The sequence below is a fragment of the Ursus americanus genome, chromosome 27 (genome assembly GCF_024610735.1).
Source record: "Ursus americanus isolate L20-20 chromosome 27, mUrsAme1.1.p, whole genome shotgun sequence".
Lineage (NCBI taxonomy): Eukaryota > Metazoa > Chordata > Mammalia > Carnivora > Ursidae > Ursus > Ursus americanus.
In genome coordinates this window covers 16,633,785-16,661,084 of record NC_142153.1, presented here as the reverse complement: position 1 = coordinate 16,661,084, position 27,300 = coordinate 16,633,785, and the positions used below count along the sequence as shown (strand labels likewise).

At 39.3% G+C, this 27,300-nt stretch overlaps 1 protein-coding gene across 1 annotated transcript in view; it reads left to right on the top strand.

Moving 5' to 3' along the window:
• PPP2CB (protein phosphatase 2 catalytic subunit beta) overlaps positions 1-26,074 on the top strand; it is a 36,026-nt gene extending 9,952 nt beyond the window's left edge. Inside the window, exons 2-7 of the mRNA XM_045779248.2 lie at positions 14,205-14,414; positions 15,955-16,128; positions 18,376-18,465; positions 18,580-18,741; positions 20,413-20,531; positions 25,365-26,074. Coding sequence (XP_045635204.1) covers positions 14,205-14,414; positions 15,955-16,128; positions 18,376-18,465; positions 18,580-18,741; positions 20,413-20,531; positions 25,365-25,437 — 828 coding nt within the window. The 3' untranslated portion in view covers positions 25,438-26,074. The remainder of the gene's footprint in view (positions 1-14,204; positions 14,415-15,954; positions 16,129-18,375; positions 18,466-18,579; positions 18,742-20,412; positions 20,532-25,364) is intronic.
• Positions 26,075-27,300: the final 1,226 nt, after the last annotated feature.

Here is a 27,300-nt window from a genome sequence, read left to right as displayed (position 1 = left end):
ATGCAATGGGATATTGCTCAGCCATAAAAAAGATTGAAATCTTGCCATTTGCAATAAAATGAATGGACTTAGAAGGTATAATGCTAAGTAAAAAAAGTCAGAGAAAACCAAATACCATATGATTTCACTTATAGGTGGGATCTCAGAAACAAAACAAATGAAAAAAGAAAAAATAAGACAAAAAACACTCTTAAGTACAGAGAACAAATTGGTGGTTACGGAAGGTTTGGGTGGGGGCATGGGTGAAACAGATAAAGGGTACCTTGAACGCTGAGATGTATAGAATTGTTGAATCATCCTGTTGTACACGTGAAACTAATATAGTACTGTGTTAACTGTACTTGAATTAAATAGATCAAATGTCATTTATGGAAGCACCTTGTAACTATAGGAGGAAAGGCACCGTACTTACATTAACTTAGCTCTGTAGGATGTTTAACTTCATTTAATCTCACCTGTTTCACAGATCAGTCTGTTCTGTGGCTTTCTTCTGATGAATTTACCCATAATATTTTAGAGCAGATTATGTGTAAATAGAGGGTAAAGAAAATTTGGATACTGACTCTGCCAAAACCAAATTCAGTAGCTTTTCATTAATATGGCTCTGGTGATGGGCACCAGCACAAAAATAGAATGTCACCTGTTGGACGGAGGAAATTTTAGTACATATGCATGTTCTTTATTCCTAAAATATGGGTAGAGGGGAAAATAGTTCATCCTATTTATGCGGATGTCATTCCCAAATTTTTGTTTTCTCAGTGTTCTTCCTAAGATAGATTTGGTTCATAGCAGCAAGAAAGAATATGTCTTAAATGGGTGAGAAAGGAAACAAGTTTGAATGGATAGGTAGACGGCATTGCGTGCAACAGTAACAGCTTCCTGCCACGTGGCATTTACCACCCCCACAGTCACTCACTTTACAGGTTTATTTTTTTATTTTTTTAATTTTTTTTAGATTTTTTTATTTATTTATTTGACAGAGATAGAGACAGCCAGCGAGAGAGGGAACACAAGCAGGGGGAGTGGAAGAGGAAGAAGCAGGCTCATAGCGGAGGAGCCTGATGTGGGGCTCGATCCCGGAACGCCGGGATCACGCCCTGAGCCGAAGGCAGGCACTTAACCGCTGTGCCACCCAGGCGCCCCCACTTTACAGGTTTAAACTTGGTCTTCTATCCTAGAGATAATTAAAGTTTGGGTGCTGAGTAACATTAAAAATCACTCATGACCGTTACATATAGAATCACAAAATGTACAGAAAAGAGTTGACATAGCAGCCCTGAGACCACTGTCTGTAGAAAGGCCTCATTTCAAGGTCGCCCTTGGATGGTGCCTGGGAGCTTGAATTTGGGGAGGGTTCCCACCATCCCCTCTTTAAGAATGACTCACTGTGCCTAAACTGTTACATAAACAGTATGTTTTATGCTGAGCACGTGCTGTCCTCACTTCGGTAAACGCTAGGCAGAGGGTACCTGTGTTACCATCTCCCAATTACAAATCCTGGGCGCTAAGTCTCTAATGAGTTTCTATGGTAGACAGCATTTCACACTTCTTGTCACAACTCATTGCTACAGGCATTCAGTGCATTCTGAGGCTCCCCGGGGACAGGACTCTTGGAAGCTTACACCTGATTTACTCAGGACTTTGCTTCCCTTTGCTGACTTTACTTTGTATCCTTATGTTGTAATAAATCATAGCCATGAGTATGACTCTGTATTGAGTTGTGTTGGTCTTCTTGCAAATCACCACCAAACCTGGGGATGTTTTGGGGGGCCGCTGACACACAAAGGTTTTTACATTAAGAATTTTAAATATCAGGCAAACTGTATACTTCTGCCAGTCCGTCACATAATTTCCTGAAGGCACGCCAAAGTGATCTCACAGTAATATGATCGTTTGGTGACCAGGAATCTGAAGAAAGGTCGTGAGTTAAAAATCAAATGTTTAGGGGCGCCTGGGTAGCGCAGTCGTTAAGCGTCTGCCTTTCGGCTCAGGGCGTGATCCCGGCGTTATGGGATCGAGCCCCACATCAGGCTCCTCCGCTGGGAGCCTGCTTCTTCCTCTCCCACTCCCCTGCTGTGTTCCCTCTCTCGCTGGCTGTCTCTCTGTCACATAAATTAAAAAAAAAATAAAATCTTAAAAAAAAAAATCAAATATTTAAAAACATCATGGATCTATACAGTAAAGATGAAAATTTGAGGGGTGGAATGGATATCACAGTGGCCTGAGAAGTATTTTCTTTCTTTATTTATTTTTAAGAATGTATTTATTTATTTGACAGAGAGACAGCCAGCGAGAGAGGGAACACAAGCAGGGGGAGTGGAAGAGGAAGAAGCAGGTGCCCAGCAGAGCAGGGAGCCCAATGTGGGGCTTGGTCCCAGGACCCTGGGATCAGGCCCTGAGCCAAAGGCAGACGCTTAACGACTGAGCCCCCCAGGTGCCCCAAGAAGTATTTTCTTCACTACTTTGTAGTTAGAAGCTCAGGGAGTATTACTGTGAAACATACATACATTCTGTATCCTGTCTTAACCCATCCGTGTAGTTTTGTAAAATCTGTGCTGGTTTAAGATAACCATATATCCATAAAAGAACAGTTGAATTGGATGGACAGCACTGGAGGAGATAATGCTAAGTGAAATAAGTCAAGCAGAGAAAGACAACTATCATATGATTTCTCTCATCTATGGAACATAAGAACTAGAATGATCAGTAGGGGAAGAAAGGGATAAAGAAAGGGGGGGTAATCAGAAGGGGGAATGAAACATGAGAGACTATGGACTATGAGAAACAAACTGAGGGCTACAGAGGGGAGGGGGGTGGGGGAATGGGATAGACCGGTGATGGGTAGTAAGGAGGGCACGTATTGCATGGTGCACTGGGTGTTATACACAACTAATGAATCATCGAGCCTTACATCGAAAACCGGGGATGTACTGTATGGTGACTAACATAATATAATAAAAAATCATTATTAATAAAAAAAAAAAGAAAGAAAAAAAAAGAACAGTTGAATTGGAAAATATTTGTATTTTGGTGCTTTTCATTTTTATATTTAAAGTAAGGCAGTAAATGATAGGGGTTGCATATCAAGCAGATTTCCTTTTCAGAGTTGGAACCATCAGCTGAATGTTGATTTAAAAAATAGTAATAAATAGAAGACATCAGCTCCAGTTGAACCTTCTACCGTTTTGTACTATTTGGTAGATTTTTTTTCCCTGAACAAAATTGGGAAGCTGTCTTAGTAAATTTGGTAAAAAGTTGTTTCATTTGTGATTTTAGACATTTCTGAGCTATTTGTCAGACCCTGTATTAGATGACTAATGATTTAACTGGAATTACACCTTGCAGCGGCTCTACCCTCATTCTAGTCACATGCCCGTGATGCATTGGGGCAGCAGGGAGCGTGCCTCAGATGGCCAGTGAGATGTAACAGGCGTGGCTGAGCGAGACTTCTGGGAAAGTTTTAGAAGGTGGATAGATGAGGCTAGCCTGTACTCTTCGGTCTTTTGTCCTTTCTGCCTTCTTGCTGAAATAGGGTACCAGACACAGTGACTAGAGATGCACCACCGTCTTGCGACCATGAGCTGGCAGTTCGGTTTACTGAGGGTCACAAAGAAGGTAGGTGGGAAGACGAAGGAATGCTGCCCTGATGACCCTTGAGAAGATGCGCCATTCCGGGGACGCCGACCTCCAGGCTTCTCGCTAATGTGAGGAAAATAAGCCTGCGGTTCATCTTCTCTGCCTCCCCCACAGAAAAGGATAATTTCAGTAATATAATATTAAATATTAGATAAGTAAATAAAATAACATATTTGCTGCACAGGTAAAAATCAGCCCTTAAAGAATTTCAGTTTGGAAAAGAATAGCTGTTTCCAGGTGATACATGCGGAAGTAAGACTGCATATTTTTTAAATTTTATTTCTTTGAGTAATCTCTACACCCACCATTGGGCTCAAACTCGTGACCCCCAAGATCAAGAGTCACACGCCCCTCCACCTGAGCCAGCCGGGCGCCCTAGGACTACATGTTGTAGAGCTACAGACCAATAGAGCCTTGTCTAAGTGAAGAAAGTGAAAAGTATAGACGTTCTAAGGTTACACAGTTAGATTTGAACCAGGAGGAGAGTCCCTATTTCCTGGAAGATTTCTATGCATATAATCTCATTCTAACTAAACCATAGGCAAAGAGAAGAAAAAACACGGGCTAAAATTGTTCATAACTCTTGAGATGGTCTACCAGGCTAATTTAAGCAAAAATGAAAGAATATTTGGTAGCCTAGAATCAAAAGGACCCAGCTTGGAAATTTTGCAGAAATTAAGAGTGTGTGGAGCCACAGTCAAAATCATACCTTGGAAATGTTTTAGAAAGCGGGGGAGAACAACTCTTTCGGAATAGAACTTGCCATTGTCCCTGTTGCTTAGAGTCACTTCAAATTAAAAGTCTGGGCTAGGCGCATCCAGCTGACATTAGATGAATCTGGAGATAAAGACGTCGTGATTTCTACAACATGTATGCAGACTTTCCTTGTGATTTGTTTTACATATTCTAACATCAGTACTTTGGATTACTGTAATAGGACACTAATAGTCACTGAAAACAAGTTGACGCGAGTAGGATACATGTCTTTGTAGAAATGTGACCCTGCTTACCCATGATCTCTCTTACATGTAGGTCAACAGAACAGAGGCATTAACATAGAAATTTTTAAGCATTTTAGTCTCATGACCCCTTTATATACTCTTACAATTTAAGGACTGAAAAGAGCTTTTTTTTATGTAGGTTGTATTATTGATATGGTATTGGCGATTAAAACTGAAATTTCAAAAAAATGAAGTTCAACAGTCTTAATATTACAAGTCTTGGAACTATTAAAACCATCAATGTTACAAAAAAATCTCCCTACCTAGACTTAAAAATAAGTTGCTGATGTTATAATACAGGAAAATATAACTTTACTTTTTTTTAAGATTTTATTTATATGAGGGAGAGGGAGAAGCAGACTCCCTGCTGAGCGGAAAGCCCGACGTAGGGCTTGATCCCAGGACCCTGAGATCATGACCTGAGCCGAAGGCAGACACCTAACCAACTGAGCCACCCAGGCGCCCGGAAAATACAACTTTAAATTACATGTTAAGTCAATTAGTATAAAAATAATTACAAGCCCTTTTTGTTTAACAGTTGAAACAAAGATGGCTAATTCAGAGCTTTATATTCCCAAATACTCAGTTTCTTAGGGTTTCTCAAAAATGTGACCTCTTAATGTTAACATTGACTGCCAATGATTTTTTTTTTTTTAGACATACTTTATTCTACAAATATCTTTAGGTGGTAGATGTCAGTATGTTTCTGTTATCTTGTGTGTTCTAAATATATTCCCAGGCTTCTCCTTTATCTCTTTTTGTATACAGAAGTTTTTATTTTGTTTGGTTGAGCCCATCTAAGCCAGCCTGTTAATGCTAGAGAGTTTACCTGTTTCTCTCTGGTGCCTGGCCTACAACAGACACTTTACAGATGTTTGTTACATGTACACATGAACATTACATTCAGGAATATTTTGATGTGTCAGGTAATTGCTGTGTATGGTGCATATTAAAGTGAATGGTTTATCGGCCTGATGAATGTTGTCCCGTAGGGGATACTATATGTTAAATAATTCTTCCTTTGTTTTTGGTAATGTTTCCTTTAGTGGATTTTTATATGTGATTAGCTTGTTAAATTCTTAACATTCTATGACTTGAGGATTCCTTTAACTCTTTCTGCAAAATTTTGGTTACTCGGTCCTATTTAACTTGAAAAACAAATTACTTGTTGCTTGCTAAGTAAATGACAATGATTTTCTCATTTTGAGCTTGTTGCCATTGACTTTTTTTTCCAGTTGATAGTTCCATTGCAGGAGGTTATGTTGCTTTTGAAGGACTTCTGTTTTCTCAATCTATTTTACTAGGATCCTGTTGACTTTGGGATTTGGCTTGTAAACTCCATAAGGATTTTCTTCTTTACTCCCTGATGCATTAGTGGCTTCCCTGGACTTGGCTGACTTTGCTAAAAGTATTTTGCCCCTATTTGGAGGACCTAACATATTTAAAAATTAGTAGAGCAGCTTCTTGGAGTGGAGCTCCTAAATAGTTTCCTTATTTAGCAGGTGATAGTGTAGTAGTTTTATGACTTGCCTTTTTCATTTAAATATCAGAGGCCCTTTATATCAGGTATCAGCATTAGGTTTCATCTGTAGAACAGAAAACCCAAAGTAAGGGCTTAACCAAAGTCGCAGTTTTTATATGTTTCTTATGTACAGGCAAACCAGCAGCACTCCCTGGGTGGTACGGTAGCTCTACAAAGTTGCTAGGAAACCACACACTTGCTGTGTTACTTTTCTGTGGTTGCTGCAACAAATTACTACAAACTGGCTGGCTTAAAAACAGAAGTTATTGTCTCACAGCTCTGGAGCCAGAAGTCCAAGATCAAGGTGTCACAGGGCCACACGCCCTTTGGAAGCTCAGAGACAATCTGTCCCTTGCCTCTTACAGCTTCTGGTGGCTTGGTATTCCTTGGCCTCATCACTTCATTCTGTCTCTGTCTTTCGATGGAAATGTGTGTGTGTGTTTGTCTCAAAACTCCCTCTGCCTCATTTAGGGCCTGTCAGGATCATCTAGGATAAGCTGCTCCTGTCAAAATCCTTAATCACATCTTTTTCATGGGTGGTAATAGTCACAGGTTTTGGTGATTAGGAAGTCAACATATCTTTGTGGGTCTTTTTTCAGCCCGCTACATCTTCCAGCACTCTGCTCTGCTGTTACTAGGGAGCAGCTCTTGTCCTTGTGGTCTGACGTGGCTTCTGGAGTTTCAGCCATTGTCACATAAACATTCCAGGAAGCAGAATGGAGAGTGTTGAAGGGCATGCCCCCTCCTTAAGGCAACTTTCTGGTTCCCACATAACACTCCTTACATCTCACCAGAACTTAGTCTCGTGGCCATTTGTAGCTGCGTGAGAGGCTGGTGCCATGGACTGAATATCTGTGTCCTCCCAGAATTTATATAGGAAGCCTCATTACCAATGTGGTATTTGGAGGTGGGACCTTTCAGAGGTATGGTCATGAGGGTGAAGCTCCCATGAATGCGATTAGTGCCCTTCTCAGAAGGGACGCTAGAGAGAGGATGTGTGTGTCGCACTAGCCTGTGGGGATGCTGCAAGAAGGCACGCCCCTGCAGAACAGGAGGGGCTGCACCACCGATGAGGTCAGCTGGCGCCTTGGTGTTGGACTTTCCAGCCTTCAGAACTGTGAGGAAAGCCATCTAGTTGGGGCGCCTGGGGGGCTCAGTCCAATGAGCTCAGGTGTGGGATTGAGCCCCACTTTGAGCTCCCTGCTCAGCGGGGAGTCTGCTTCTCCCTCTCCCTCTGCTGCTCCCCTTGCTTGTGCTGTCAAATAAATAAATAAAAATCTTTAAAAAAAAAGAAAAAGAAAGCAAGCCACCTAGTCTATGGTATTTGTTACAGCAGTCTGAACTAAAGCAGCTGGGAAGTGTATGGTCTTTGAGCTGGGAGCATGGCTGCCTTGGCTGCAGTCAGATTAATTATGGAGAAGGAAGAGGAGAATAGATATAGAGGTTAGGCAGTCTTTGCCTCAGATCACTTTACATTTTGTTAGCTACTGTCAGTTGCTTTCCAAAGAAGATGTATAAATGTGTATTCTCACCAGTAGGGTATGAGAATAGCCTTGCTAAAAAAAAAAAAGAAGAAGAAGAAGAAGGAAGAGAGGGCGAGAGAATAGCCTTACTAACAGTGGGTAAATGTTATTTTTGCCAAGCTCATGAATGGCAAAGAAGCATACTTTTGTAGTCCCTGCCCCTGTTTATTCACCACCTAATGCAACAGGTTACTCCAGATGTGGTCTGGCCAACACCAAGGAAAATGGATAATTAATTAACTGTTGTTTTTTCTGACTAATAATGATATGAACAACAAACAGGAAAAACTTAAAGGACAGGAAATAATCAGTAACTGAAAAGAGGCACAGCCCAGAGCTGTGATCACCGAGTAACACAATGAGGTACCACTCCTCACTATACCCTGCCACTCCAAGCCATGTGGGTGAGCCAGCAAAACCCAGCGGGTTTTCTTTGATATCCCAGCATGTCTGAAAAGAGACAGCTAAGTGGGATCTTGAGCTCATTCCTCTTTTGTCTGAGAAATAGTGGAAATGGCTATTGGAAAGAAATGGGGAATGACAGGGACAGAATTGAATGCGTTAAGTTTGCCCAAACTAAGACAACACGTTGATTGCGGAACATGTCCAAGGTCTGAGAGTATTCCCCCTCTGGGAATGGAGTGAGCCCTTAAAAAATCCTCAGAAGTGAATACAGTTTGTAGGCATTCTAGACCCCACACTCCCCCTTGTGAGCCCTCTCAACCCCTCTCTTGGCTACAAAAAGAAGAACTGAAATTAACTACCTTGACTTACCTGAGGTTCGTTGGGGGAAAACAAACCAGTCTCACATGTGGTGGAGTGGGAGTTAATAAATGCCACAGAATATGCTGGAGTAAGTACAAGGGTGAGAGTGGTAGCTCGGCAGGAAAGTGAGAACAGCATGGCAAAGCAAACAGCAGCAAGCAAGGGAGGAACATAGCTCGGGAAATACACAAAGAACCCAAGATTTAAAAAAGCAGACCTTATCCTAAGGAACAGAAAGAAATTACCCAGATGTGCCCAAGCTATAGAACAACTCACTACGATGTGGATTAATTAAAGGAGATTAAAAACAAAAGCATAGCATGAGCTGAATATTTAGAAACAAATTGAGGGCAAAACCAGTAGTAGTAATAACAAGAAAAGCAGAATAGCTGTAGCAGAAAAAAATCTAACTGCCTCCGTAAAGTTAAGACTTGAGATCATCACAAGGGATGCAGGTGACAGCAAAAAAGAAAGGGTGCCTGGTTGGCTCAGCGAGTTAAGCATCCGATTTGGGCTCAGGTCATGAGCTCAGGGTTGTAAGATGAGTCCCACACAGGGCTTCATGCTGGGTGTGGAGCCTGCTTAAATTTCTCTCTCTCCCTCATGCTCTGCCCCACCTCCCTGCCTCTCTAAAAGAAATTTTTTTAATTTTTTTTTAATTTTAAGTTCCGGTTTAACATAGTGTTATATTAGTTTCAGGTGTACAATATAGTGATTCAGTACTCCATACGTCACCTGCTGCTCGTCACAAGTGTATTCCTTAATCCTTATCATTTTAAAATTTCCCCTACCTTAAGAAATTATGAAATTTATAGATCGAAGAAGGTTGATCTTACTAAGTTTCAGGAAATCTTGATCTTAGACTTCCAGAACTGCGAGAATTAAATTTCTGTTGTTCCAGAGCTACCCAGCCTATGGCATTTCTGTTACAACAGGCCAAACAGACTATGACATTAGTAATTATAAGATTTATAGAGGGAAAGACCAAAATTGTCATTCTATAGTAGGTATGAAAAATCCAAGAGACTATAAACTAAAGTTTTCAGTATTCCAAGTTGTAAGGGTATTATGTAAAAATCTGGCATAAGAGATATTTTTAAAATCCCAGCATATATCAAATATAAATTACTTTGGATTACATCTGATAGCAACAAGTAGACATTATTAGACAATTCTGAAATTGAAGAATAAAGGAAATCTAAATAACGGGCAATACCATATTCATCATTGGAAAGAGTATTCTAAAGATGACTACAAATATAAATTCAGTGGAATTTGAGTCAAAAATATCAACAAAGTTTTGGGGCGCCTGGGTAGCGCAGTCGTTAAAGCGTCTGCCTTCGGCTCAGGGCGTGATCCCGGCGTGCCGGGATCGAGTCCCACATCGGGCTCCTCTGCTGGGAGCCTGCTTCTTCCTCTCTCACTCCCCTGCTGTGTTCCCTCTCTCGCTGGCTGTCTCTCTGTCACATAAATAAATAAAAAATCTTTAAAAAAAAAAAAAAAAAAAAAATATCAACAAAGTTTTAATAGGCCTTGACAAAATTAGTTTTAAAATCCATATGTCAGGGGCGCCTGGGTGGCTCTGTCGTTAAGCGTCTGCCTTCGGCTCAGGGTCAAGCCCCGCATCGGGCTCCCTGCTCTGCTGGGAGCCTGCTTCTCCCTCTCCCACTCCCCCTGCTTGTGTTCCCTCTCTCGCTGGCTATGTCTCTGTCAAATAAATAAATAAAATAAAATCTTTAAAAAAAAATAAAATTCATACGGCAGGCTTAATGAAGGGATCAAAAATAGATGATTTTGAATAAAAGGAATAAGGAAGGGAGCCTCACTTCCCTGTTGCCATGATTTCTCACGGTAATTAAATCAGACTCTACTGACGCCTGGACAGTAGACCAGTGAGAAGGAATCTGAGGCCAGGATTAAGACGCTGGAACTTGGGGGCGCCTGGGTGGCACAGCGGTTAAGCGTCTGCCTTCGGCTCAGGGCGTGATCCCGGCGTTCTGGGATCGAGCCCCACATCAGGCTCCTCCGCTGTGAGCCTGCTTCTTCCTCTCCCACTCCCCCTGCTTGTGTTCTCTCTCTCACTGGCTGTCTCTATCTCTGTCGAATAAATAAATAAAATCTTTAAAAAAAAAAAAAAAAGATGCTGAAACTTTCTTCTGGGACTGTGCAAGCCCAAATAGGTAAGGGGAAGGGATAAAATCAGGCAACAAAGCTGTGAAGCAGGGTGATTAACATGATGGATTAGCTTGGAAGGTCGGGCTTCTGCTGAATCTAGACAAACACCTCAGAGAGGTCCACGAAAGGAAAAAACAGGTTGGCTATTTCCCTGTTGCCTTCTTTCTGTGTCTCCCCCTAGTCAAGGTGCACTCCCTGAGATGACTCCCCCCTATTTCCAGATCACGCATCCCTCCTTCAGCCCCTGCTCAGGAAGCCAGAGCCCCCATCCCACCATGCGGCATTCCGTCCATGTCTGGAAGTAGAGGAGCAGCTTGGCGTAGTTAGGGCTCAGAGTGAGGGCCAGGCGGGTCCACAGCTTCAGCTTAGGTCCTGGCCAGCTCAGGGCACCATCAGTGATGAGAGCAGTACAAGTCAAAAGACAGGCAGCATCTTCAGGAAAAGAATTATAAGGGAGTCTGAGAGGGTATACCCTTCCCTAGGAAGGCCTGAGGGTAACCAGGAAACAGAACATGGGTCTTTACAAAAGGATGGCACTATATATATAAATAAATAATGCTGGGCCAGCTAACTAACCATTAGGAAAAATAAAGTACAAATGAATCACAGGGCGCCTGCCTGGCTCGGTCAGAAGAGCGTGGGACTCTAGAGCTCGGAGATGTAGATTCGAGCCTCACATTGGGTGTAGAGATAACTTAAAATCTTTTTAAAAAAATGAAACCCTACATTATATTATATAACAAATTCCAATTGAGTTAAAGACATGTTTTAAGTGTGAAAAACAAAACTGGGATTAAAATGCAGGAATACCTTCTTTGACCTCTGTCTGGAGAACAATTTTTTTTTTTAAGATTTTATTTTATTTATTTATTCGACAGAGATAGAGACAGCCAGTGAGAGAGGGAACACAAGCAGGGGGAGTGGGAGAGGAAGAAGCAGGCTCATAGCGGAGGAGCCTGATGTGGGGCTCGATCCCATAACGCTGGGATCACGCCCTGAGCCGAAGGCAGATGCTTAACCGCAGTGCCACCCACGCGCCCCCAATTTTTTTTTTTTTTTTAAGATTTTCTTTATTCGAGACAAGAGACACTGCGCACACAAGGGCAGGGGGAGGGATAGAGGGAGCAGGAGCAGACTCCCCACTAAGCAGGGAGCCAGATGCAGGGCTCGATCCTAGAACCCTGAGATCATGACCTGAGCTGAAGGCAGACGCTTAACCTACTGAGCCACCCAGGCGTCCCAGGAGGACAACTTCTAAAACAAGACCGAAGCAGCACAGACCATAAAGAGGGAAAACTGGTAGAACTCTATAGGGAAAACATAAACAACCAAATAGCCTATTTTTGTGAGTTAGGCATTTCACACACACACACACACACACACACACACACACCAATAAACATAAAAAGCTGCTTTTTTTTAAAAAAGTATACCTATTAGAGGTGCAAATTGAAAGATACTATTTCATACCCATTAGCAAGAATGTTAAATAAGTCTGTTGACAGAGATGCAGACCAATAGGAACTTCCGTATAGAAACTCAAAATTCATGTTTTTAAATGCTCTTTACATGATCCCATCTGGCAAGGCAGAGAAATGCCCCTAAAATTCTCCTCTCCTATCAGTCTCCGCTCTCCGCTACTCGGTCCTGCTTTAAGTTGCATCCTTCGTGTTTGACTTCTGTTGCCGCGTCGTTTTCTCTCCTATCACCCTCACCCTCCGGTTGTTTCTTGTTCTTGGTCCCAGTTCTACCTCTTGTTCTCCGTGGTTTTCTGTTCCTAACCTGCCCTACACCTGGAAGCTATAAGTAGCTTATTAGAATTTGCATAGGGGCGCCTGGGTGGCACAGCGGTTAAGCGTCTGCCTTCGGCTCAGGGCGTGATCCCGGCGTCACGGGATCGAGCCCCACATCAGGCTCCTCCGCTATGAGCCTGCTTCTTCCTCTCCCACTTCCCCTGCTGTGTACCCTTTCTCACTGGCTGTCTCTCTCTCTGTCAAATAAATAAAATCTTTAAAAAAAAAAAAAAAAAAGAATTTGCACATAACAGGGCCAGAAGAGGGCCTAGGAGACTGTTCTGGCGGATTGGTGGGGAGGTGCTACGTAGACTTTTATCACAATCTCTTCTGTTACTTCAGAGGCCTTTTTAAATTTTCTCTGATTCTGGGCTCTTTCTGTTAGACAAAGTTGCTGGGTAGATGAGGTGTGAGGAATTTAGTCTGTATGTTTAATTTGCTGTTGTTTATATAATAAAATTCTGTCCTTCAGGGCTTCCTGCTGGTAGATGCTAATTTGAGTAATACATTAAATAGTTGGAATAAGGAGGTTGAAGGTTAGCCCATGAATTGGTGTAAGAAGGTGTTTGTTTACCAAAAAATTAGAATAACTGATTTGTAACTTTAATTACCCTGTTTTTAAATGCAAATTAAGATTATTCGTTGGGGGGGGGGATTTGGTTTTTAGGGCTTGAACTCACAACCCTGAAATCAGAACCTGAGCTGAGATCAAGAGCTGGATGCTTAACCAACTGAGCCACCCAAGTGCCCCCCCAAAAACAGCTTTTTTGAGATAGAATTCCTATTGTATTCCTCATGAGTGCGATGCATTCGTGTAGTGTATACAGCTCACTGGTGTTTTTTGGTTTTTTTTTATTTGGTTGGGTTTTTTTTTTTAAGATTTTATTTATTTATTTGACAGAGAGACAGCCAGCGAGAGAGGGAACACAGCAGGGGAGTGGGAGAGGAAGAAGCAGGCTCCCAGCGGAGGAGCCCGATGTGGGGCTCGATCCCGGAATGCCGGGATCACGCCCTGAGCCAATGACAGCCGCCTAACGACTGCGCCACCCAGGCGGCCGCTCACTGGTTTTTAGTAGAGTCAGCCATGTACATCCATCACCCCAATGTTAGAGCATTTTCATTACCCACAAAAGGAACCCCTGTACCTCTTAGCTTTTATCCCCCAGGCCTCTCAGCCCTATGCAACCATTAATCTTTCTGTATATTTGCCTCTTCTGGACATTTCCCTTAAATGGAGTCATAGTATATATGGCCATTCGTGACTGCCTTCTTGCAGTGAGCAGTGTTTTCAGAGTTGTGGCGTGTATCAGTAGTTTTATTGCTGAATAATACTCTGTCGAACGAGTAACACCACATTTTATTTATTCCCTCATCACTTATTGGACATTTGGGTAGTTTCCACTTTTTCGCTATTAGGAATAAAGCTGCCATGAACACGTGTAAACTTGGGTTTTCATGCCTCTTCAGCACACATCTAGGAACAGAATTGCGGGATCACGTGGTAATTCTATGTTTAACGTTTTGGGGAACCGCCAGACTGTTTTCCGCGGCAGCTGTACCACTTTACATTCCCACCAGCAGCGTGCGGGAGTTCCAATTTCTCCACATCCTCAGAAACATTTGTTCCCTTTTAAATTTAGCTGTCCCAGTAGATGCAAACTGGTATCTCATTGTGGTTTTAGTGTTAACAATTTTCTAAGGCTTATTTCAGGTGTCTTTTTTCCCCAATATTTTCTTTTAATATGCAAGAAATGATGCTTTTAATGATTTCATTTCTTTTTTTTAACAGGCTAAGGAAATTTTAACAAAAGAATCAAATGTGCAAGAGGTTCGTTGTCCTGTTACCGTGTGTGGAGATGTGCATGGTCAATTCCATGATCTTATGGAACTCTTTAGAATTGGGGGAAAATCACCGGATACAAACTATCTGTTCATGGGCGACTATGTAGACAGAGGCTATTACTCAGTGGAGACTGTGACTCTTCTTGTGGCATTAAAGGTATGATGAATGAAACTCAGTTTAATTTTTTTTCAGGCTTTAAACCTGCAGAAGGCGAGGATGGCAATACTGCATATCATCTGTTATATTTTATGATCCATTCAGTTTATAGCACCTTAAAATATAATAGTTGGTTTTACATCTTGTAAAAGAGAGAGAAATGAAAATTATACATTTAATGTGTCCTGCCAGCTTCTGCTAAATCACTCCCTTGGGTAATCTACAGCTTGAAGTCTTGGAACCATTTTTTACTGAGGCAGGTATCCCTCATACAGTCAATTTAATTCTTGCCTCGAGAAGTCTGTTATTCCTGTGTTTCTTTTTTTCTGTCACACAATTCATATCTTCATCACTTCACAGCTTCAGTTAGTGTAAGAGTATGGGAACTAATGTTTCTCACCCCTTCAACACTGTCTTATATACGTATGCTTCAAGATTGAATCTCTGTTACTTAACACTTGTTCTTTTCTGTCCCCAAACTCTTCAGATTCCATATTGCCTCAGACTCCTTGGCTGGCCCTTTGTAGCGTAGCCTGAACTTGCCTGCCAGTGTTTGGTAGCATAAACTCTAGCTCTGATGGAAGAGCTCCGGTGCTCTGCCTGTCTTCATTACTTCCTTATCTGATTGCCCCAGAAGGTTACTCTGATTTCTAACCCCTTCTGCAAAGACTCACTTAAATCCTACATCTTTCTTGAAGCCTTCAACCATTTTAGCCTTATTCCTTCTATTCTGAATTACTGGGACACTTATTTTCCCACCGCTTACATATATCACATAGTGGCTTATTACCTTGTATTATTTACGTCTCATACCTCCTTGGTGAGATGAGTGCCTAAACAGAAGTCATGTATTATGTTTATGTGGACCTGGCACCTAGCTTTAAACAGCTTAATTTGGGGCACATAATGGATAGTTAGTAAATATGTATAAATTGAAGTATGCATTTGCAGCTTGTAGGTTATTTTGGTTAACAGAATCTGCTGCTTTTTCATACTTCTTATCAGACACATTCCTAACCAAATAGTATGCTGTAAGGTATGTCTCTGTGTTTTGTTATGAAAGGGAGACTCTAAATACATTTGAAATCTTGCCCAGATTTGGCAAGGGCCTGTTTTTGTTAGCAAATACATACTTAGTTAGTATATAAAGGAGTTTGTCTCAGGTCCAAGTCTTTGACCATCAGTATCCATTTAGCAATAAGACATAGTGTTCTGGAAAGACCTAGAAGACTGGTGATGGTTTGAGGATGAAGAAGATATTAATAAGACCAAGAATGAGATACAATTTTATTATAATAACATAGATATCAGTAAGGGTTCCAATGAGGGTGGTTTAAATAGTAATGAAGACAAAGGACTATAAATATTTCAAAGGTCAGTCAATAATGAATGAGAAAATTTTTAACTCTGAGTAAGAATTAACATTTAATGTAACAGCACACAAATAACCATTTAAAGAAATGGGTCAGAAGTTAATGTGCTTAACAAAACACTGGTAAAATACACTTTGTACCATGAATTTCTTTTGCTTTTCCTGCAGGTGCGTTATCCAGAACGCATTACTATATTGAGAGGAAACCATGAAAGCCGACAAATTACCCAAGTATATGGCTTTTATGATGAATGTCTGCGAAAGTACGGCAATGCCAATGTTTGGAAATATTTTACAGATCTATTTGATTACCTTCCACTTACAGCTTTAGTAGATGGACAGGTGTGTATGTGCTTTTATGGTGGGTGGGGGAGGAATAAAAGAGAAGATTTTCTATTAGTAATTCCGGGTTTAAATTTACATGACATGATTTCTGCATCTCCTTGGCCTTCTCATCCTCTTTTCCTTATAATTAAAATTTCAGAATAGAGAATTAGGGTAAGTTTTATGCACATTTTGACCAGATTTCCCTGTTGTTCTCAGATATGTGTGTAAATATTTTTGCCAAAGAATTCGCCAATACGATTTTCTATTATAAATATCATAAATAAATGCTTAAGACCCTGAAGTACAATACTAGTAAAGGAAAGCTGTTTTTTAAAATGAGCTCTGTACATATACACAGTGTTTGCTGGTTACCAATAATAACTTTTTAGTCCTGTTTTCATGGTAATTGCAAGCAGTAAAATTGTATATTACATCTTCATTAAGAAGTGTATGCTTTGTTTCCACCTGTAAGAGTATTATACTGTAAAACATTCAAAAATATAAGAAAATTGTGCAAGTTTCTATCATCTGAGTTTCTAAGAGATAATCCCTGTGAACATGAACTGATTTAACTTTATGAAGCATACAGTACCAAAAAATAAATAATACGTGGTACAAGTCTACAATTCCTAAACTGTATAAAGCCCAGAATTGTTACGGACATTGTAGACCCACTCATCAGTTGGTTACAGCCTTTTCTGTGTGGTCCTGACAGTCCACATTTTCCCAGCCGTGATACTGGACACTGAAGTCATTAATTTCAAAGGACAATATTTTGCCTAAACTTGGCTAAAATGAAAGAAAACAAGAGTTCACAAATTAAATGACAGTGAAAGTATGATGTAGACCAAAATTTTTGGATATAAACAGGGATGAAATGCAAGGATATGCATAGTCTCACATTTATTTTTTAGAAAAATTAAAGGAAATGTGAAATATTTAACTCAGCGCCATTGTAAAATAAACTTATTTTATAGGATTAAAGACAAAAGCAGTCATGGAGGGGTGCCTGGGTGGTTCAGTTGTTTAAGCATCTGACTCTTGATTTCAGCTCAGGTCATGATGTCAGGGTTCTGGGATCAAGTCCCCAAGCTAGCAGGGAATCTGCTTCAGGATTCTCTCTCTCCTTCTGTTCCACCACCACCCCCAAAAAATCTTTAAAACAAAAACAAAAACAAAAAACACACAAATGGATACCAGAAAATCACTAGGAATGAGAAATAAGGCATTCCTATCAATATGGATGTGCTTACGTATCACAGTAACATAGGGTACAGCTTTATTCTGTTGCACTTGAAAAGATGAAATTTACTATAGCAAAAGAGTTTTTGAAGAAATTAGGCCAATGTAAATAAACTACCAGACTTAGAAAAAACTGAAAAAGTAACCAGGTCTGGATAGTTTTCTAGGCAAATTCTACCAAACCTTTAAGGAGCATACGTAATTTCTGTGTTCTAGAGCTTAGGAAAAGATGAAGAGCTTCAAAATTCATTCTGTAAGGTTAGTATAACCTCAGTACCAAACCAGACGTGGCAAGCACCAAAAAATAAAACTCAGTAATTAGTAAAATAAAATAATGTTAACTGAATAAAGAAACTTATACTGGCTATACTTAATCAGCAAAACATCAGAAACCTCATCAAAATCAGGAGAAAAATGCCCTCTAAAATTTATATTACTGTTCTCTCTGATCCAGAATCTCTACCTAGAGGATGGGTCTGGGAATAGGTATTTTACCTAAAACAAACAGAAAAATTGTATTTTTCAATTTTGTTTTGGGACACCTAGTCAGTGCACTGAGCATTAAAAAGAATTAAAGGTATAAACATTGAGAAGAAATTAACAAATATTTTTGCTAACAACATGATTATGTACTCAGAACTCTTAAGAAAGCTGAAAAACTGTTGGAGCGAATAACAGGAATTGGTAGTGTCCTTGCTGTAAGAGAAACAAAAAAATTGTATATGTTAGCAGAAAATGTAATGGTGAGTCACAAGAAAGGAGATCCATTCACTAGAGAAGGGAGAAAAACACTATAAAAATACTTAGGATTATAAGGAAAAAAGAAATATTTTAAAGTACCAATAGCTCCCTGTAGTAATTTGATTTTTGTTTCCTTTTCCGTTGTATTTTACAAATTTTCCACAGTGAATACTATTAAACTTTATTTTGAAAAGAAGAGCTCTGAAGATTTACATTTTGTAACCATTATTTATTCTCCCATTAACTTTCAGTATTTAATAAGACTTTTTTAAATCACAGATATTCTGCCTCCACGGTGGCCTGTCTCCATCCATAGATACACTGGATCATATAAGAGCTTTGGATCGTTTACAAGAAGTTCCACATGAGGTAAACTTAATTTTAATTTTAAAAAGAAAGAAATAGAACCACATTGTTGCAAAGCTAAATTAGTTAAACTTGACTGTTAATAATTTATAACATGTACTTAATTTTCTTGGCCAGGGCCCAATGTGTGATCTGTTGTGGTCAGATCCGGATGATCGTGGTGGGTGGGGTATCTCCCCACGTGGTGCTGGCTACACGTTTGGACAGGACATTTCCGAAACGTTTAACCACGCCAATGGTCTCACACTGGTTTCTCGAGCCCACCAACTTGTAATGGAGGTATGTCTTTTTCCTACAAGATGATGATCCTTATTTCACATAAATATATATCTCTGTAATAAAGCTTTATGAAACCTTCCTTCTTATTACCTAAATAAAAGGAGAAAAAATTGAGCTGGTTTTAGCAAATAGGGGAAAGTACTAGTGGGCCAGAGCAAAATTATAACCCACTTTGGAAATTAATTTAGACATAGAGAAAAGTTTCAAAAATATTACCAAAAAATTCCCTTATATCCTACACTGATTCCTCAAATATATTTTCATATTTTAGCATTCTTTATATTCCAGCTTCCCTTTGTCCACACACGTTTCTTTGAAGTTATTCGAATGTCAGTTGCAGACATGGTGCTCCTTTACCTCCAAATTTCATGTATATTTTGCAAAAATAAAGACGTTCTCTTATGTTACTACAGTATAATTATCACAGTCCAGAAATTTGCATTGATACAGTACTATGATCTAATCTAAACACGTCATTTGAATTTTCTAGTAGCTCACTAATGTTCTTGATAGGAAAATTCAGCCGTGTATGTGCATGTATAATCTAATCCAGGATCATGCTGTGTTCAGTCTCCTTTGGTATGGAAATAATTCCTCAGATTTTGTTTTGCATGATCTTTACATTTTTAAAGACTACAAGCAGTTTTATTTTGTAGAACTATCCTTCGCTTGTGGTTCGGCTGATGTTTCCTTATGATTCAGGGTATGCATTTTTGGCAGGCTTCCCACACCACGATGTGACATTCTTCTCAGTGCATCATATTAGGGTCATGGAATCTATTTACCCCACTGTTCGTGGCATCAGCTTGAATCACTTAGTTAAACTGGCTGCCAGATTTCTCTACCATGATGTTACTATTTTATAAATACTAAAGGGATGTAAATAGAATTTTATTCTTTTAAATCGGGGAGTAGCTTCAAGATGTTAGAGAAAACTTAAAGGCAGTTGAGGCAGGAGGGGTGAGAACATGTAATAAGGAATATAAATTCATATGGTAAAGATGAACTTAATTATGTCAGTAATCATAAGAAATGTGAATGGATGAAAATTTTTACTTCCCTAAAATACTGAGACTCTGAATTAGATCATCAAAATACAGCTGCTACTTGGGATGAATCTAAAACATAATGAAAAAAATAAAAATTAAAACATAATGACACTAGAGACGAGAAGTAGAGGGAAAATGGTGTATTGGTATATCAATTAGATAATGATTCAAAGTACAGCTAATAATATGCATCAGAATAGCCTCTGAGATAAAAATAAGGTCATTACTGATGAAAACTAGCCCAGTTCTCTAGGGAAGAAATAATTGTGAATTTGTGTTTACCTAGGAATAGATTCAAAATATATAAAGCAAAAACTGGTATAAAGAAAAATTAATCTTCCGTCGTTGTGGGAGAAACATTAATACATATCCGAGCCAAGAGCCGAAGCATAGATGTAAACAGAACCACGCCATTCCTGAGCTCCGTGGCCCAGTACGCTGGGCCCAGCCCTGGACTATTCCGTGCAGGGGCACCGTGTGAAGGATGGATACCATATAAGGGAGCAGAGAAGACTATATTTCCACCGAGAATATTTTTCATTTTGAATTTAGTTTTCTAAACTGACCCATGTCAAGATGATAATTTTATAGTGAAATGTTTTGTGTTTTTTTAATGCTGCAGGGGTACAATTGGTGTCATGATCGGAATGTGGTTACCATTTTCAGTGCACCCAATTACTGCTACCGTTGTGGGAACCAGGCTGCTATCATGGAATTAGATGACACTTTAAAATACTCCTTGTAAGTAACTGAAAAATTTTTAAATAGTATAATTGCTTTTAGAAAGAAAATTTTAAATGTAGGTTATTAAAATTAGAGGATTTCTGCTTCTGGAATAGTGGAACGAGGAACATGGCAGACCCTCTCCCCAGCAGAAACAGTCATTTAACTGGAAGGTTTTTGTTGTTGTTGTTGTTTTAAGATCTTATGTATTCAGTTGAGAGAGAGCACAAGCAGGGGAGAGGAAGAGAGAGAAGCAGACACCCACACACCCACCACCCCCCCCACACACACCCACACACCCCGCTGAGCTGGGAGCCCAGCGATGGGCTTGATCCCAGGACCTGGAGACCATGACCTGAGCCAAAGGCAGATGCTTAATGATCTGAACTACCCAGGTGCCCCTGAAGGGTTATTTTAAACAATCATTGTAGGTTTTTGAATATTGTCCAAAATTATACAGCCCATAGAGAAACACATTTTAGAAAATGTACTAAATCTCAGTAATAACAGTCTGTGGACTTTGAGCCATATCCTGTTCCCTCCCCATCTTTCCAGATCCCTTGACCAGAAACTACTCCATAGTCATTCTACTTTGGGCCCTTCTCAGATTTTTTCCTGGTTTTAATCTTTAGCCTCTGTTAACTAAACAACAGAGTTATTTAGAGGTTCCCTCTGGGTGGGCACAAGCCACGTATTGGTGAGAGGTTGTGTTCAAGCCTCCTTGGTCATTGAAATTTTAGGGCTCACCCTAATCCAGTAAGACCACTGGGAATGTATGTGGCTAAGAAGTTGCTCTCAGAGTTGAAGGAATTTACAATTTGGCTCACAGTTGAACCAAGCACACTAGTACCTTGGATTTTCCTTGTTTGATTAATCCTGAGAGGGCTCAACCTTAAGGATGCCCATAGTGTCATTTTCCAGACTGTCAGAGATGTATGTGAATGGGATTTTAAGCCTGGCTTCATAGGAGTTGCTCCTGGGTCAGAGTAACTTGATCAGCCAGTATTTAATTAGAGATTGTGTTCAAACCCCTAGTATCATTGAGGGTTACGTAGCCTTTTGTTGGTTTATCTATGTGTTAGTTTCCTAGGGCTGCTGTAACAAATTCCCACAAAGTGGTTGCCCTAACGGAATTATTCTCACAGTTGTGGAGGCTAGAAGTTTCAAATGAAGGTGTTGGCAGGGTGAGGTTTCTTGTAAAGGCTCTAGGGGAGAATCCTTCCTTGCCTCTCCCTAGCTTCTGGCGGCTCCTACAATCCTTGATTTGTAGACGCATCACCCCAGTCCCTGTCTTCGCGTGGCGCTCTCCCGTGTGTCTGTTTCTCCTTTAACAAAGGTGCCATCAGATTGGCGGGGCGCCCGCCTGGCTCGGTTGGTTGAGCATTGGACTCTTGGTTTTGGCTCAGGTCATGATCCTGGGGTCGTGAGATGGAGCCCCGTGTTCGGTTCAATGCTGAGCATGGAGCCTGCTTGAGATCCTCTCTCTTCTCCCTGTGCCCCTCCCTGCTCATCCGCTAAGGGGAAAAAAAAAAAAGGACACCACCAGATTGAATTTAGGGCTCCACCTAATCCAGTATGAGCTCCCCTTAACATCTGCGAAGACCTTATTTCCAGATAGTGCCACATTCTGAGGTTCCGAATGGACATGAATTTTGGGGGTAAACTATTTGACATTGTGTGTGGCTTGGGAATGTTTTCAGGAATGCCCCAAGTGCTACTCTAATTGTTCCTAGGTGGGTATAGCTAAGAGACGTGCACAGTCGTCTTGTATCCCAGTGTTGACTGTGATGCCAGCAAGACTTTTCTTGGCTCTTCTTTTGTCTGTTACAATTCTTAAAAATTCAGCTGTACTACAAATACATCCTTATTGTTTTTGCAAATCAGTTAAGAAGATAGAGTTACACTGTCATTTACGATTACTGTCATGTATATGTGTTTCTTAATAACTTGAATCTAGAGGAAGAATATGAAGAAAATGAGAAGGTTAATAGAATCTATACACACTTGATCTCCTTTCTCAGCTTCTTTAAGGGCATGAGATTGTATGAAACAGTAATTATAACAATGCATTTTGGGGATTTTAACATAACATTATTAGCAAAAGAGGAAATGGAAAGGAGTTACTATTATAGGAGTTAATTTCTCTTAATTGACTAGAATGTATAAATCTGCAGAATTCCATACGTTAAGTTGTATATTTAAGTTCTCAAGCAACCAATAAGATAATTTAGGAAAAATAAAGTTATTAAAGGAATTTAAATGTCACACAAAGAAGTATGCTTTTAATAAAAAAGCAGTTAAAGTGGGAACCAAGAAACAAGACAAAGAAAATGGCATATATATCCAGTCACAGCAATATTAAATGTGAGTGGTTTAAGTGATGCAATCAAAGGCAAAAACTATCAGATTGTTTTTTTGTTTTTTAAGATTCAGCTTTATGATGTCTACTTTCGAAAACATAATTTAGATTAAAAACAAATGGGTTCAAAGTAAATTACGTGAAAAAGATAACCATGCTAACAGCAACCAGATGGCTGTTGAACTGGTTATACTAATAATCGGATAAGAGATTTCAAAGTAAAAATTGTTTCTAGACAAAGATATTTCACAATGATGGAGTCAAAGCATTAAGAGAATATATACCGGTTATAAACATAACACTCTTAACTGTGAAGCAAAAATGAACAGAATTGAAGGGAGAAGTAGACAATTCAACAGTAGTTGGAGACTTTATTATGCCACTTTCAATAATAGAACTAGGCAGAAGATCACCAAGGTCGTAGAAGACTTGAGAAGTACTGTAACTTAACGTTTATGGAACACTCCACCCTACAGTAGCAGAATACAGTTTGGTCAAAGGCACATGGAACATTCTCTAAAATGACTATATGCTGGGCTATAAAACAAGCCTCAGTAAATTTCAGAATATTGAGGAGTGTCTGGGTGGCTCAGTCAGTTAAGTGTCCAGATAATGATCTCAGGGTCATGAGATCAAGCCCCAGGTCAGGCTCCACACTGGAATGGAGCCTGCTTAAGATTCCCTCTCTCCCTCTGCCCCCCTTAAAAAAAGAGAATATTGAAGTCATACAAAGTATGTTTTCCAAACACAATGGAATGAAATTAGAAATCAGAAATAGAAGGAAAACTGGAAAATGTATAAATATGTGGAAATTAACACACTCTTAAATGACCTGAGTCAAAGAATAAATCATAAGGGAAATTAGAAAATACTTTGAATAAATGAATAAAAATGAAATACCATGTGCCAAAACTTACGGGGTACAATGAAAGCATTGTTTGCAGGGAAATATATAACTGTAAGTGCCTATACTAAAAATCAGATTTTTAGAAAGATCTCAAGTCAGTAACCTAACTTTACACTTTAAGGACCCTAGAAAAAGAGCAACCTAAACCCAGTGCAAACATACGAAAGGAAATAAAGAGTGAGAATAAATGAAATAGTAGAAAAATAGAAAAAATACAAAACCAGAAGTTGGTTCTTTTCAACAAAATTGAAAAAGCCTTAACCACACTGACCAAACAAAAATGAGTGAAGATTCACATTACCAAAATCGCTACAGACCTTACTGAAATAAAAAGAATTACAAGGGGATACAGTGAATAACTGTATGGCAACAAACTAGGTAACTTGGATAAATTGGACAAATTCCTAGAAAGACAAATGACCAAAATTGAGTAAGAAAATCTGAACAAACCTGTAACAAGTGGAAAAAGTTGAATTAATATTTTAAATTACTAATATTTTAATATTAATATTAAAATTAATATTTTAATATAGTAAGTATTTTAAAACTTCCTACAAAGAAAAGCTCCCAAGACCGGCTGGCTTCACTGATGAAAAGACTAAAAGTTTAAAAGGGAATTAACACCAGTTTTTCACAGACTAAGAATAGAATAGAGGGGGTCATTTCCCAATGTATTCTTGGAGGCCCGTTTTACCCTAATACCAAAATCAAAGATAATTTAAGAAAACTACAGACCAATACTCTTTATGCTGATAGTTGTAAAAATCTGTAACAAAATATTAGCAAACTGAATCCAGTAATATACAGACAGGATTATACACAATGACCAAGTGTGATTTATCCCGAGGCGGCAAAGTTGGTTCAAACTATGAAAAACCAAAGCTTATAATAAACCATTGGACAAAAAAAAAAAAAAACCCACAGGATCATCTCAGTTAAGCCAGGAAAAACATTTGTCAAAATCCAGCACACTTTCATAATAAAAATACACACCAAACTAGTCAGGGGAACTTCCTCATCCTGATAAAGGTCATCTACAGAAACCCCACAGCTAACACTTTTTTTTTTTTTTTTTTTAAGATTTTATTTCTTTAAGAGAGCACGAACAGGAGGGGCAGAGGGAGAGGAACAAGAAGACTCTGAGCCAAGTGGGGAGGGGGACACAGGCTTGATCCCAGGACCCTGGGATCGTGACCTGAGCCAAAGGCAGATGCTTTACCGACTGAGCCACCCAGGTGCCCCTAACATCATTCTTAATCCTGAAAGACTAAATGCTTTCCCCTTCTAATCTAGAACAAAACAAACATGTCCATGCTCACAACTTCCATTCAGCTGACAATATATCGCAAATCTTTTATGCCGGGCACTGACCCAGACATTTGGTCTGCTTCAGTTTTCATCATAGCTGTGAGATGGTTTTACGGAAGAACACACCTGCAGTGACTTGCCCAGGGTTATTCCAGTCGTAAACATAGTAAAAGCGGTAAATCAGTACTGGTCTTTCTCCTACAGCATCTTATTCTTTGTTGATCTGCTTGCAAATTCAAATCCTTTAACTACTCGCTTTCTTTTTCGCCATTTATAGCCTTCAGTTTGACCCAGCGCCTCGTCGTGGAGAGCCTCATGTTACCCGGCGCACCCCAGACTACTTCCTGTAAATTCTTCCTGGGAAAAACCTGCCTTTGTATGTGGAAGTATACCTGGCTTTTTAAAAATATATATATTTAAAAACAAAACAAAAAAAGCAACAGTAACGTATGTGTTTCTGTAACAAATTGGGATCTGTCTTGGCATTAAACCATATCATGGACCAAAATGTGCCATACTAATGATGAGCATTTAGCACAATTGGAGGCTGAAATTTAGTACAGCACTATGTTCTAGATCGGTCAGTCTTAACAGTTTGCCTGCTGTATTTGTAGTAACCATTATCCTCTGGACTGTTCAAGCAAAAAAGGTAACTAACTCCTTTCTCTCCTTTTGCACTTACTTGGAAATTTTAGTTAATAGTGTAACTGGCATGGATTAATAGAGTTGGAGTTTTATTTTTAAGAAAAAGTCACAAGCTAACTTCCACTTAATCCATTACCCTTTATTTTATTGAAATGTATAGTTAAATTAACTGAAGAAAAGATTCTTGGGAGTAAGTTGTCATAACATTCAAAAAGGTTTCCCTTCATTTAAACTAAATTACTGTTTTATGTTGATCTGCATATTTCTGTATATTTGTCATGACAGTGCTTGCATCCTATTTGGTGTACTGAGCAAATAAACTTTCCATTTTAAACAAATTGATTTACTGTGGTATGCTCTAAATGAAAAGTTCTGCTATTTTGACACTTGATATAAAACCTCTTAAAAAATAAAACCTCTTGACCTGTGATAAAGAGTTGTGTTGAGATGATAATTTAAGTATAATGTTCTTTGTAGAAGGCTTATATTCAGAAGAAAACCTCAAATAGTAGGCTGGTAACTTTTAGACCATAGAAACCATTTTTATGTTTGAACAAACATTTTACTAGGTAGTTTGTATTAATATATTCAAGTATGGAGTATATGCTAAAATTGTAGAATATTCTAGAGCTAGGAAGAATCTTTTAAAAGCCAAAATATATTTTATCTTTATCCATTGCTCTAGAAATGGGAATTAATCTCCAAAAGAGAGTTCAGTAGAAATAGTATAGTAATAGCACCATTACTAATATATGAATTCCAAGTGTTGGGGGGGCGGATACAGAGTCAGTGTTAAGGGTGAGTGTGGGAGGGTGGAAGACAAGAAAATTAAATTTGAGCCTTTGTAGAAGAAAACAAGATGGTAGAATGAGTATCTCAATGACAATGGACAGAGTTCTCTAGTTAAAAAACAGAGGGTCAAATTTGATTTTTTTTAAATCCAACTAGATCCTGATTACAAGGCACATACCAAAAGCAAAGTGAGATATGCTAAAAATAAAAAGATGGAATAGACTAGGAAGATTAGTACTAATCAAAGGAAACCTGGAATAGCTATATTAATATTAAAATAGACTGAGACAAATTTAAGAAAAGATGAATACAAATAGAGTTAACTCACAATTCTAAACTTACATGTACGTACCAAAATAGCCTATGTTAAAAGCAAAAATGCTGAGAATCAGGTTGACAAGTTTTCATCACAACGGCAGAATCCAACTCCTTTCTTTCTTATTAAGTCAAAGGTGTAGAGTATTTAATAACACATTTTAATAAGATTGATATGATAGAAGGGCACCTGGGTGGCTCAGTCAAGCGTCCAACTCTTGATTTTGGCTCAGGTCATAATCTCAAAATCATGAGATTGAACCCTGTGTTGGGCTCCAAGCTCTCTCCCTCTCCCTCTGTCCCTCCCCATCCTCATGCGCTCTCTCAAAAAAAAAAAAAAAAAAAAGATCTCTGTGCCCTATCAGAATAAATACACACATACCTCTTGTCAAGTTTATGTGGGAGATTTATAAAAATTGGCAAAAACTTTCAAACAATTGCTAGGACACCAAATTCTGACT